The sequence below is a fragment of the Mytilus californianus genome, unplaced genomic scaffold (assembly GCF_021869535.1).
Source record: "Mytilus californianus isolate M0D057914Y unplaced genomic scaffold, xbMytCali1.0.p SCAF_8, whole genome shotgun sequence".
In the NCBI taxonomy this organism is placed as follows: Eukaryota; Metazoa; Mollusca; class Bivalvia; order Mytilida; family Mytilidae; genus Mytilus; species Mytilus californianus.
Window position 1 is genome coordinate 66,563,830 of NW_026262734.1, and position 14,782 is coordinate 66,578,611.

General features: G+C 35.5%; 1 protein-coding gene across 1 annotated transcript; it reads left to right on the plus strand.

The window, feature by feature from the left end:
• The first annotated feature begins 1,691 nt into the window (after positions 1-1,691).
• On the plus strand, positions 1,692-11,044 carry LOC127711113 (tripartite motif-containing protein 2-like). Its single transcript, XM_052217064.1, has 2 exons — positions 1,692-1,775; positions 7,613-11,044. Exon 2 carries the CDS (start codon positions 7,622-7,624, stop codon positions 10,214-10,216), a length of 2,595 nt encoding a protein of 864 aa, XP_052073024.1. The 5' UTR covers positions 1,692-1,775; positions 7,613-7,621; the 3' UTR covers positions 10,217-11,044.
• The last annotated feature ends 3,738 nt before the right edge of the window (positions 11,045-14,782 follow it).

Genomic DNA, 14,782 nt, shown 5'->3' on the forward strand with positions numbered 1-14,782 from the left:
GCAAAATATATAGAAAACGTTACCTACAATTGAAAAAAATCTGCATGGAATGTCCTGTAGGACAACCATTTTGCAATAAAACAGGTCACTTAATTACGGAACCGTTAAAGAGTCATTCCAACGGTTCTGTTACACGAAAGGAGCGTGGAACTCTCTCAACATGAAACATATATAACATTCAACGTCCTACATCTGAACGCACGTCGTGACTACGTATCTACATATCACGCATATTCAACCGGACATCCCTGTACTCAACATAGATCTTACTGTCGCAAGGGAAAAATTAATTTCGCCATACTTTTTTACAGAGTTAAGTTTAGTTAAAATATAATGTATTTGCAAGAATAGCAAAACGAAGATTGTAAAGAAGCTATAGAATTAAAGACGTCCATGCAGTCTACCCCCTGTGGTTAAAAGCATCTGCTGCAGAAAAATTGGTACCGTAAATGTTATTTGAAACTCACGTAAGAAGAACCTTTAAAAAATTAACATACGGACAATGGAAAATAAAGTCGACAATTATATTGTTTTTGATAACTGGTGTGCGCAGAACATGTAATCTCTATCGATAGACTGAAAGAAACTCTTTAATAAGTTATCTCCCTTTGTGCTTCACTCAAAACAAGCACTTAGACATAAAAGGAGAGCGGTTGAGCGATTGATTGCTGTTTGCTTAAAGTCAATTTGCAAATATTCATGACGTGTTTAGGTCGAGAACAAATTAAACGATACATCAGCATGTTGTCTGCTCTATGGTCGGTTGTTGTCTCTTTGACACATTCCCCATTTCAATTCTCAATTTTATCAAATAAGTATAGGGACAACAAATGTAGTACAAAGTGGGACGTTCGTCTACTGCCCCAGGATGTAAGACGGGGAATTTCGACTGACATTGGAAAAATATGAAATATTGGATAAGGATAAATATTAGGTTTTTCAATGAGGTTATATACGGATCCATCAAACTGTTGTCGCAATGAAAGTTTAACGTGAGGAGAGCATGGTACTCTTTCAACACAGGGTACCAGATTTAGTGACCACCTTGTAACTGGACGTGGCTGCGTATTCATACATCCCAAACAGCCAGACAGGAGAAGTTCAGATATCTATACTTTTATTCCGCAGTCACTTACTGGGTCAAAAATTAAGGGATCGATACTTAAATTCTAGAAAAAGGTGCGACAGTTTAACGTTGAAAAACGTGAAAAAACGAGATGCTGTGTAAAATATTAGCGGGTTCATTTCATATAACTTTCTCAATGTTACTCAAGGTGTCATGACATTTCACAATAGCGTAGTGATTAGTCACATACCAGTGACTACCAGTACAAAATGTAATAACCTGTTATCTCTGGCTCGATGGTAGTATTATAGTAATCTACCGTTCCGCTTAATACATTTGATCAAAATAATGTACACATCTTTTGTTTTAAAAAATATAACACTGTCGTCTTAAACTTTCATATTTAACGAAGACATATGAGACAGAGGTCTCAGAGGGGGTGTATAAAGGAAGAAGAAAAATAAAGTGTGATTAGATTTAGGAATTAACGTTTTCAAATCTAATCATTTTGAATGAAAATCAAAATCTTGTCAACTTTTATACAGGAAACATATTGTAGAAGGGGCTCACCTTTCAAGTATTCGAACTCCCCCTTGTTAGAACACGAGTATCACCCTGGTGACTTTATAACGTAATTCCTCAATGGCGATCTTCATAGGATTTTTTACAGATTTTACTTATCTTTGCAGTATCCATTAAAGATAATCAGGTAGAGTGATGGTTTCTACTTTTAAAGCAGTGCATAATTCATATTTATGAATTCATTTATAAGGTTACATAGCTATGAATTCATTTATAAGGTTACTTAAGCCCCCGTCACACTAGACCAATACCAAAAAGATCCCACTACGATCTATAAAAAAATAAGATTGCGGTGGGATCGTGGTATTGTCGGCTTGAATATTCAATATTTCATAGTTTTCACGTTCATACCACGACCTTGCTACATGTATGATCCTGATAAGATCCTGCTACGATTCCGCTACGAAAGTAACACGTTCTAGTTACGATCTTGTCACGCTTATGCTACGTCTAATAAGACCTTACCACGACTTACACGATCTATGTACGCTTCTAACAAGACCTTCCCGATCGCATTACGATCCCAATACGAGTCTACTACGATCGAAACACGACTCCTCTACGTTGTCACTGCGTTCTAGAATATGGCTTCATCAAATAAGTTCTCAACCCAAATGCGTTGTCATCCAAGATGAAGTATGGCATGTTCAGGTCGTCATTAGGTAAGGGATCTGACTCTGGAAATCCAATAGTATTATCTTCCAAACACTCCTTTGATTCTGACACGTTGTAAATCTGGGCGTCCGACATGGAACCATATCCTCCTACATCTATCCATAAAAATTCGTAGTCTACATCCACCAAGGCAAGGAGCACTAATAAAAAAAAACCTTTATAGTTATGAAATAAGGATCCGCTTTAAAGCGGGCTTCTGATAGCAACATGCTTTCCATCAAGTGCGCCACAAGCCTGTGGCACGTTCCATCTTCTCTGAAATTCATTTGGTTTTGTTGGACAGGATATGGCTTCATCTTAATATTCCTGTACAATTACCTGGCAAACCTCAAGTTAAAAGTACTTATAGTATTGCGTGCGTCTCTGACATTGTACTGAAGGGTTGGATACCTATCAGTAGAAGCTAAGTGATTTAAGGTAATAACAAAAAGTAAAATAACTAAAATACCGAACTCCAAGGAAAATTCAAAACGGAAAATCTCTTATCAAATGGCAAAATTAAAAGCTCAAACACGTCAAACGAATGGAAAACAACTGTCATATTCCTGACTTGGTACAGGCATTTCCTGATGTAGCAAATGGTGGATTAAACCTGGTTTTATAGCTAGCTATACCTCTCACTTGCATGACAGTCGCATAACTTTCAGACCGAGATTTAGTGCCTTTCTGAATCGGGTGAATATCTTCTGAATTCGAGGACTTAATCTGTTCAAAAGTTCATCAAACGTTTCTGGAGGCATCCTTGAAAAATTAAAGAATGACTGTTGATCCTCTATCCTTAATTCTTTCATAAGTCGGTTGCAATGACCAAACTGAAGTCTTCTTTCAACTGACAGCCAAGGATGCACCCAAGAAGACCTACGCTGTCTAGTATGTCTTCTCCGATCCTTCTTATGACTAAAAGTTTAGCTGATCAGCCAAATCGATACAGTGCAGCTGAGTTAAAGATTACAGAAGTAGGTTTTGCTTATGTGTGTCCATGGTTGAACTACAGGTAGAAGTTATTGCATCCGTTTTAAGCTCACCTTTCCAAAGGAAATGTGAGCTTTTGCCATCACTTGGCGTCCGTCGTCGTCGTCCGTCCGGTGTAAACTATTTCGAACATCTTCTCCTCTGAAACTACTGAACCAATTCCAACCAAACATAAGCTGAATGATCCTTAAGGTATCTAGAATAAAGTTTGTGTTTTATTTTCTGTTTCGTAAAAAAAACATGGCCGCCATGTTTAAAAATAGAACATTGGGGGGAAAATGAAGTTTTTGGCTTATATCTCAAAAACTAAAGCATTTAAAGCAAATCTGACTAGGTTAAAATGTTCATTAGATCAAGTTCTACCAGCCCTGAAATTTTCAGATCAATCTAACAACCCATTTTTGGGTTGCTGCCACTAAATTGGTAATTTTAAGGAAATTTTGCAGTTTTTGGTTATTATCTTGAATATTATTATAGATAAAGATAAACTGTAAACAGCAAAAATGCTCAGCAAAGTAAGATCTACAAATAAATTTTATATGACCAAAATTGTCAATTGACCCCTTAAGGATTTATTGTCCTTTAAAGACAATTTTTCACAATTTGTTCATCTAGTTTGCTTACTTTTAAAAATCTTCTCCTTTGAAACTGCTGAATTTTGGCAATTTCAGCCAAATTTGGGCTGAATGAGTTTTAGAGTATCTAGTATAAATTTTGTATTTTATTTCCTAAATGTACGTCAAGAATGGCTATGACTAAAATTGAACATAGGGGTAAAATGCATTTTTTTTACTTTTGAAGAAAATATGACAGATACAAAGAACATTTAAATGGCATTTTTAAGCCACTCATTAATATATATTGAAAAGCAAAAATAATTATTGATGAAAGATTTAAGCAAAAAATTACACGTGAGCGATTCAGGCTCTTAGGAGCCTCTTGTTTATATCAACAGAATGAGGTCGTGCAATTATCGTGGCCATGACATAGGAGTATCGTAGTAAAGTCGTACTAAGGACCGCAAGCGCGTAGTAGCGGCGTACTATTGTCTTCCTCGTATTAATATCGTAGTAGAAGCGTAATAAAGACGTAGTGAAATCGGGATATTCGCAGTGAAATCGTAGTAGGTTCGCAGTGAAATCTTTTCTATTGGCTTTCCGATTGCAACACGATTTCCGATACGATGCTTCTACGCCCGTCCCGATCTTACAACCTTCCTACGCTTTTGCTACGACTAGTTTTGGCCACGACTGCTCTACGACTGTTTTGAGCATGTTCAAAGTTGGTCGTTGACCTTCACGATCATGAAGACCTTGGCACGTCATACTACGACCCTACCACGACCATCACGATCTTACTACGACTTCCAGAACTGTTCATAATTTCTGAGGTCGTAGCGGGATTGTGGTCCTAGTGCGATGGGGGTATTAGCTATGAATTCATTTTTAATGCTTATTTTGATCTCCAGAATTTCTTAAAGTCGACTGGTTGTTTTTTTTTTCAATTAAGGATAAATAATATTAACCTATAGCTGTACAATGTAACCTATGGGAATGCAACAAGAGTATAAATCCCCATAACCGAAAATTATACCATAGCTATCTATGGTATAATTTTCGCAATTATACCATGGTTTTGTTGGATGTGGTCTTCGAAAAGAAAAAAAGATAGGGAGACCTGGCGTTGGCCTCTTAAATTTTTTGACACAAGAACAACAGAGTCAGTGCGGGGCCACTAAGCTAAACTGCCCGCTTTTCACCAGCCGATTTAAATGAATGCCTAGGGTGGGAATCGAACCCACGTACACTAACTCCGTTGTCCTATATTTTAAAATAAACAAAAATTTCCTCTCAAAACAACAAAACGAATAGTTTAAAAAATATATATAATATATATTACTTGAAAATATCAGCTGATTTTCAATTATTGAAATATATACTTAGATTGTATCCTCTCCACTGTACAGCTACGTGTCTAGATTTAAATTTACCGAGGCTTTTTTTAAGAAGGATGGAAAAGTGCACGCCCCTTTTAAGGCGCTTGATATATATGATACATACATTAGACTTTTTATAACAATAATATTGGACCGTTAAAATTAGATATAAAGCAACTGGTTACTCAAAATGAAGCTCAACTTTTTGTATAAATGACCTATATAATCAACATGTGATTATAATCATGTTCATTTTGAAATCCCTTTTAATTAATGTACGACTTTAAAAGCTCTGATGAAATTAATTTCCTCGTTGTTAAAAATTAAGGTTTATGACCCCTTCTGTAGCCATGTAAATTACGAAATTTTAAACTGCAATAGTCTCAAAACAGCAAAGATAATGAATAATAGAGATGGGTCATATTGTACATATACTAAGGGGTAGCTTCGTGCAAAGCATTATTATTTATTGTTTCATTGCATTCAATAGAAAACGAGGATTTTGCGGAAAATAAACCCAAGATTTTTGTGGAAAATCCACAGACTTTAATACAGAGATTTTTGATAATTTTAAACATAGATTACTCACTTGTTTTTCTATGATGTGCTAGTGTTAATTGTTTACAAAAAGTCCTAGAGTAAAACAATCTTTAAATTAAAAAAAACTCGTGCTGCGTCAATAAAGTCGAGCGCACCCTAGAAGGTGTACTTGAATTGGTCCATATTTATATATGTTTTAACTAATATCTAAATTTATAAACTTGTTTTAAGGAAATCATTGCTAGCACTGCATGCAATAATCATCTTTTATCAAGCACCGAATTGCCAAATATGAGAGTACAAGTGGAAAGACTGAATTTTCTATAAAATTTCCATATGTTTAGCATTGAATCAACACAAGGGTACATAATCCTTAATAATAAAAACAATTTAACATTTCGATCGTAGAGATAAAATAAATAAAAACGAACCCTAAATCTGGGATTCCAGAGAGCTTCCAAATATCAGAAAATCTGTGCCTTACCTTGCGTCCATATCCAGAAAATCGAATTCCTTCACCATGTTTTCGTCTAGATCTGTAACATTATCCGCCACCAATGTAATTGTACATCCTTCGGTGTCGAAAATTCAGGTCTAACTGATATTCCCGCGGTTTCAGAATCCCGTGCATATTTAAGAAAGTAGGCGGAGCTTTGTGTGTAAGGCCCGAAAATGGTTATTTAGCTGATTCTTAACAAAATTATTTTTAAATTAAACATACAAAAATATATGAAGTATCAAATTTTAAACATTAAAAGATGATATAGGTTAAAACAGATATTTCATATTTTTGGATAGTTTTGCGATGTTTCGTAAATTATACCATAGTTTTTGTTGAAACCCCCCGGCAACCTCACTCGACCTTCGGTCTCGTGAGGTTAAGGCCGGGGCTTTCAACAAAAATCTATGGTATAATTTACGAAACACCACAAAACTATCCAAAAGATATGAAATATCTATAACTTAACAGCTATTTAAGTTTTTATGAGAAGAAAGAAAAAATAATAAATTCATCAGTTTAAAACTTTAAAATTAGGAACTGCAGAAAATATTTTTCCAATCTTACTAAGTTAAACTGAACCAAGAATCGTAATAGTAAATCTGAAGAAAGATACGTGTATAAGTTTATGACACGAATCCCTTACACGCATTAGTAAAAATCAACGGAACAACGATTATATTGCTGTTCCTAATCTGAAAATAGCAATGAAGCCTTCAATACGAAGCAAAATTTGACACCTTTTTTAGTGACGGATCTCAACACCAGTTAAGTTGGATTCTTTGCTCTTTTCGTGAGTTTTACCGACGCTATCATGACTTGGTTGAACGACCGTTACAAAATATCCCTTTGCAGTAGTCACTATTCCATCCACATGTTTTGGTTTGTGATATTTCACTAAATATAAGGTTTCATTGGAATTTTTAGTGTAATGTTTTGTGAGCTGTTTGTATTTTTGTCGTTAATTTCTTAAGGCTACTGTATTGTCTCTCCTTATGACTTATGAAGAAGTTTCTTATAAAAGTTAGCTTATTTCATTTACTTCTTAAAACATGCGTATGATTGTTTTTATATCTACAGTTCGACGTGATTTTTCGTGGAACACATGATAGTATATTGACAGCTGACGAAAAAAATAACAATTTCTTACAAAAATCATATTTAAAGTTTGGTACGAACAATGTACGGTAACCGTTTAACTCATAAGTAAGAAGACTTTCAGTCGTCTAATTTTAAAGAAACAATAAAAGAGTCAAAATTATAGGAAAAACATTCGCGCATTTTCCTTCAAATACTTTTGGAACAAACATGTATTTTGATATTAGTTTTTCTTCTATTCCAGAATATATTAATGGAGGAAGAAGAAGATTCAAGAAAGATGTCTGCGACATACGTAAGAAGTACCAAGGAAAGCACAGTAGATTTAAGTGACATTACAGAGGAGTTTCTAACATGCCCTATTTGCACCGAGGAGTTCGCGGATCCCCGGATGTTACCGTGCCTGCATTCTTACTGTCATCATTGCATCTCGGATTACATTGTTGAGAATACACGTGAGGTTAAATCAGCCAAGTCTTTCGCGTGCCCTGTCTGCCAGGCTAACGCTGAAGCCACCAATCCAATGAATTCGGTACAAACATGGGCAGATGATCTTCCTGTAAATAACTTTATTTTTGGGCTGATAGATGCAATTCAGTTACGGACAGGCGAGCGACAGTGTGACCCTTGTAAGAAAATGGATAAGTCAAATATGGCTACCATTTGGTGTCATCAGTGTGGCGAGGCAATGTGCGACTCGTGTACGGGACTACATAATAGTATGAAATACTCAACGGGGCATATCACCTCGGATATAGACGAAGTAAAACAAACTCCCGTGAAAACTACCCAGTTGAGATTGCAATGTCCTAAACATGAAGCAAAGTTCTTAGATTATTATTGTTCCGATCATGGAGAAGTATTGTGTACATCATGTGTGACATCAAGTCATAGAGATTGTAAGAGCGTACAATTTGTGAGTGAGGCTGCCGCAACGCTGAAGCATGATGGTAAATATATCTTGGATAACCTTTCCAAAATTACAGAATGGTCCGTTCGAGTTATGGAAAACAGAAAACAATGTCTAAAGGAAATCCAAGGCGCAGCAGATTCGGTTAAAGACCAGATAAAAAGCATTAGAAATAGAGTGAACGCTATTCTGGATGTACAGGAGAAAAAGATGATAGCAGAACTCAAACAACACGAGCTGGAGGAAGCTGAAAAGTTCGAAAAGGAAAAGAATCGCTGTAAGGAAATTATAAGCGTTACGAGGAATGCGAATGCTCTCTTGAAAAATTCACTTAAACACGGGACTGATACCGACGTCTTGTCTTGCATGGCCAAAATAAAAGCAGCAACGCGAAAACACGAAAAGGAGGTCCGAGATCTTTGTAAACGTCTCAATACTGTCCAAATTGAATTTCGTGAAGATGAATCGATAAATGAAATGCTGGCACGTCTTGCGGAAGAGGTCGGACATTTTTCCGTATCTCACCAGACAGTCAATATCCCTCCATCTTACCATGTGAGGTCAGATACAATATTCATTACACAGAATGAAGACGACGAAGGTGATGAAGATGAGCAATATTTGTCAAAAAATGCAACTCCATTTGGTGGCAAAGAATCTTCTGCGAGTAAAATGTCAAAACCCTCACATTCAACTATTAATGGAGCTAACTCGGTAAGGACGGGTGGGAAAAGTTCTGTTAATTCGAAACGAAGAGGGTCCCAAAATCACAATTTTAAAGGTCAAGGTCATTCATCAAAACCCTTTTTGTATTCTGCTTCAGCTCGGGGTTCTCTGAAAAAGGGAAAGATATACTCATCTCAGTTACTACCTATTCCTTCCTCAAGAATGAAAGAAGATAGTAATAGAACTCAGGAAACATCCTCTGAAAGTACAAATTGTTCACCTCAGCCATCAGCATATCGTCTTAGCGGGACCACTCGAATAAGTGGAGATATCTCAGCACGAGTCAACTACACACCAATATCACCGGGGAAACTACCTACTGTTCGGAAAGGAGCAATTAAACGAGCACTCCCAGATACTACCTTTGTTGCCCGCACACCAAATGACCGTGATAATGTCTGTTTGACGGGGGCTACGTTTTTATCCGATGGAAAAATTGTTCTGGTCGATCAAGTTCACCGGAAGATAAAGCTGTATGACGACATGCAACGATGGGTTTCTGAGAAAGTCTTGTCAGCACGGCCTTATGACATAACTGTAATTGCACCTTTCGAAATAGCAGTCACTATTCCCAAAGAGAAACGTGTTTTACTTTTTTATGTGCGCGATCCAGAAATATCTGTATCGTCAAGTTTTCAAACAGGATCGAAATGTTGGGGAATAAGTTCATCTCAAGGCACTATTGCAGTTTCTTGTTACACAGCTCCGCCATGTGTCAAATTGATGACCCGCGATGGCAGAGAAATAAAGACAATTAACGCTGACCAATACGGCCACCAGTTATTTTTCTTTCCCGAATATGTTGCGTTCGATAATATAGGGGAAACCTTGTACGTAACAGATAGGTATAAAAAGTCCGTTATTTCTGTGACCGTCCGTGGTGAGAAACGATGGGAATCAAAACCAAATTCTCTGAAGGCACCTCGTGGAATAACTGTACACGGAACACGCGTGTACATTGCTGGGAGCAGATCTCACAATATCTGTGCTATGACGACCATGGGAGAAATGTTGGGTGACGTGATCAAACAAAACCTGTCATCACCTCACAAAGTGTGTCTGAACTCACAGGGTGACACAATGCTTGTGACACAACATGCTGTAACATTGATACCGGTTGAGAAAAACACTGTTAAGCTTTTCAAATTGCAAAACGATTGGCGTGACAATTTTACTGACACAGATTCAAAAATTTCGGATATAATTGAATGACTTTAATTTCGAAAATCTATTTACAATATAATATTATGAGGGTCTGGTGGGGTTTACAGAATGGAGAATAATGGGCCAAATCTACAGAAAAATGGGCAAAAAAAAAGATTATAGAATAATGGGGTGCTAAAATATAAAGAATAGAGAAAATTATAAAGAATACAGAAATGAAAGACCCCCCCCCCCCCCCCCACCCTGGATAAACATATATACAGATAAGATAAGATAAGATATGTTTTATTCCAATTAAAGGGCCCACGAAGAGCAACTAATTTATTATATTGACACAATATAATTTTGAAATCGTATATAAAGTAATTTATATTCATCGATCATAGTATATTCACATTTCTTAATCAATTTTTTCCGGACAAACAACGCGGGTATATTCAAGCTACTGAGGATTTAAATATTGTCTTAACATGTTTTTATTCATTGCAAGTAGTGTCTTAATTGTGTTGAATTTACTGCAGTAAAAATATCTGCATATTGACTTAAATTCTTTACGTGACTCAATTAATTGTTATCAGTCCTTTGAAATCGGTTCAAAATAATTGTTTCAAATCAAAATTTGCTTATTTATTGAGAAAGAAGAAGGTATCATTACGTCAGAACCTTAAAGTACACAATTGATGTGGCTCTACTGTGTTTCGTTTGTAAAGAGTCAAAGACTTCTTTGAAATGACCCTGTAGTTGAAAGTTGACCCTTCCGGTTTTAAATGAAATACTATCATAATGATATATTTTGTAACTGTTGTATTATCATGATGATATTATTGTAATTTATTTATATTGTGCATCAATTATTAAATCATAGTTTTGATTATTTATATGCATTATTTTTCATATTGTTTCCTACATAGAATAAGGACACATTTGTCCACAGAAAAATATTGTATATATAGATAAGAAGATGTGGTATGAGTGCCAATGAGACAACTCTCCATATAAGTCACACTGTGTAAAAAGTAAACAATTATAGGTCAAAGTACGGTCCTCAACACGGAGCCTTGGCTCACACCGAACAGCAAGCTATAAAGGGCCCCAAAATGACTAGTGTAAAACAATTCAAACAGGAAAACCAACGGTCTAATCTATATAAAAAACGAGAAACGAGAAACACTTATGAACCACATTTACAAACGACAACCACTGAACAACAGGCTCCTGACTTAAGACATGTACATACAAATGCAGCGGGTTTAAACGTTTGAGCAGGCGCCAATCTTGTTTGTTTGTTGTTGTTTTGTTTTGTGTTTTTTTGGAAGAAGGGACAAATTATTCCCGGTGAATCGAAAACAAAAGATATGTTACCAGAATTCTTCTTGCGACTACGTTTAACAAAAGAAAGTAGTTAGTTTACTTATTTAATGAAAAAAGTTATTTTGAAACCTCATTTATACTTATTTTTACTTATCTGTAAATATAAGGTATTTGCAATATATGTGCAAATACTTAATATATCGTATTTTGATTATTATTCGATAAGAAAAATGCATTCACATACTTAGCTTGTTCAGGAACATATATATTGTTGGTGTTAATGTTTCCTACGCATAGATAATAAATCTGGACATAAAATATACATAATATTAAGTTTTTTTGTTACATAAAAACTTGGCGGATGACACCAAAGGGGACACTCAAAACTCATAAGTCGAAAATAATTTGACACGTTCATGGCATTAAAATCAAAAGTCGATTAAAAGACAAAAAATCCACAAAATATAACATAAAAAACTCAAGACTGAGCAACATGAACTCAAAATTTCATTTAATATTTCGAGGAGTTGTTGGTGTAGTGAGGTTTACTAGGTACCACTGCTAGTGATATTTGTCCAAGATTGACATCGCCACTTACCCAGATATTTCACATATGCGCTACGTTTTCTTAATTTATACGCATGGAATGTGTCCGAATGTGTGATATTAAAGAGACTATGGTGTTGTTAAAACCTCAAAGATCACCAATAAAGATGAAATAATGTAAATCTTATAGAAATAAAGATCGGAAGACTTACAAATTGCCCTTGTGTGAAATAAATTCAAAGGAAATTGGCCCGATCTCTTTTGGTTCTTAGTGAAAAGCGGATGAATAGATAAGTGTTTAATGAAGATATGTATGGCTGACGTTGCTGCGTAGTTGCATATTGTTAGCAGTCGAGTTGGAATCCTTGAAAAGAAAAAGTTAATTTGTATCAGTAGGAGAAGTGATTAAAGCAATCACTTCATGGTAATTGTATTCTTATATCCTTTTGGAGAATTTCATATTTATATCAAAGTAGTGCTTAGCACACTTAATGCAAACGTGTGTAATACTTCTAAAATTGAAATAGTAAATTTAATTGAAACAATCAAATCTGACCTATATGCATAAAGTCGGCTGATAAAAATCTGAACATATATAGAATAAATCTGATCTGACTGTGATGGTAATTTGTTTGGTATAAAGTATATGTCTGGTTTTAGTTCTAACTTCCCGGGATGGTTATTTCATGGTATACAATTGAATTAAGTTCTGACGTTCCTGGATGGTTATTGCATGGTGCACAAATATAAGTCTGACGTTCCTGGATGGTTATTGCATGGTGTACAAATACAAGTTCTGACGTTCCTGGATAGTTATTGCATGGTGTACAAATGTAAGTTCTGACGTCCCGGGATGATTATTGCATGGTGTACAAATAATTTAATTTTGGATGTAACGCGTCTTCTGATTGGCTGGCGTTGTTTTGTTTATCAGCTCATAGACATGTGACCGTGACGTCATCAACGTTTTTTCATGGTTTACTCCGGTTTAAAATGGAATTTAGAATTAAATTATAAGAAAGACTGTAATATTTTTTCTGTCTATTCGAAATAACATAAAAAATGTGGTGCACACTTTAAAATAACCCGCTACGCGGGTTATTCAGTGTGCATCACATTTTTTATGTTATTTCTTCATAGACAGAAAAAATATTACAGTCATTCCTTAGATATAAGTTCTAGCGTTCCTGGATGGTTATTGCATGGTGTACAAATATATGATCTGACGTTCCTGGATGGTTATTGCATGGTATTCAATTGAATATAAGTTCTGACGTTCCTGGATGATTATTGCATGGTGTACAAATATAAGTTCTGACGTCCCTGGATGATTATTGCATGGTTGTAAAAACATAAGTTCTGATGTCCTTGTATGATTATTGCATGGTGTACAAATATACGTTCTGACGTCCCTGGATGATTATTGCATGCTGTACAAACATAAGTTCTGACGTCCCGGGATGATGATTGCATGGTGTACAAAAATAAGTTCTGGCGTTCCTGTATGGTTATTACATGGTTGTACAAATATAAGTTCTGACGTCCCTGGATGACTATTGCATGGTGTACAAACATAAGTTCTGGCGTTCCTGGATGATTATAGCATAGTTGTACAAATATAAGTTCTGACGTTCCTGGATTATTATAGCATGGTGTACAAACATAAGTTCTGACGTTCCTGGATGACTATAGCATGGTTGTACAAATATAAGTTCTGACGTCCCTGGATGATTATTGCATGGTGTACAAATGTAAGTTCTGACGTTCCTGGAGGGTTATTGCATGATGTATAAGCATAAGTTCTGGTGTCACGGGACGGTTATTGCAAGGTATACAAATATGAGTTCGAACTCTCGGGATGGTTATTGCATGGTGTACAAATATAAGTTCTGACGTCCCTGGATGATTATTGCATGGTGTACAAACATAAGTTCTGACAGAATGATATTATTATTGTACGTTCTGACTTCCCGGGAGGGTTATTGCATGGCGTATATATGTAACTTCCGACGTCCCAGGATGGTTATTGCATGGTGTGCAAATATTACTTATGACGTCCCGGGATAGTTATTGCATGGTATACAAATATAAGTTTTGACGTCACGGAATCAGTTCTGCCAACTTTTCATGAAGCAAATGCGTGAGATTTGGCTAAAATTGTAAAGACCAAAGAGAAAAAACAATTATTATAGAACAAAGGAAAATGCCGCCAAATAAGCAAATCAATATTTCAATTCAATATTTTATTTAAGTCTCACCTCTCAATAATATATAATACAACATTACATTTAGTGTAAAAATATATAGATACAAAAAGAGAGCCATTCTGTACAGAATTATAAGAGACTATAACATTAAAAATTATAGAGAATTCGTCTATTATAAAACATATAAATAAGAACATTATTTACAGTATAAAACATTTCTACGTCTATTTAAAATAAGATTACAGGCTTTTGCACAGCTACGAATCATATTAATATCTGTAAATAAAAACACTAATTTCTGTTTATCATCAAAAGACATAAAATCACTATTAAAATGTGTTGCTTCATCAAATATTTTTTTTTCTAAAATCGTCATATAAAGGACACGATAAAATAACATGGGCTTCATTTTCTAAAATATCCTTACAACTATCACAGACTCGCTCCTCTAAAAGTATTTTTTCAAATCTCCCCGTTTCGATTCTAAATGGTGCTAAACCACGTCGAATTTTGGCAAAAGAACTCCTTTGTGGAAATGGCATTGGAATTG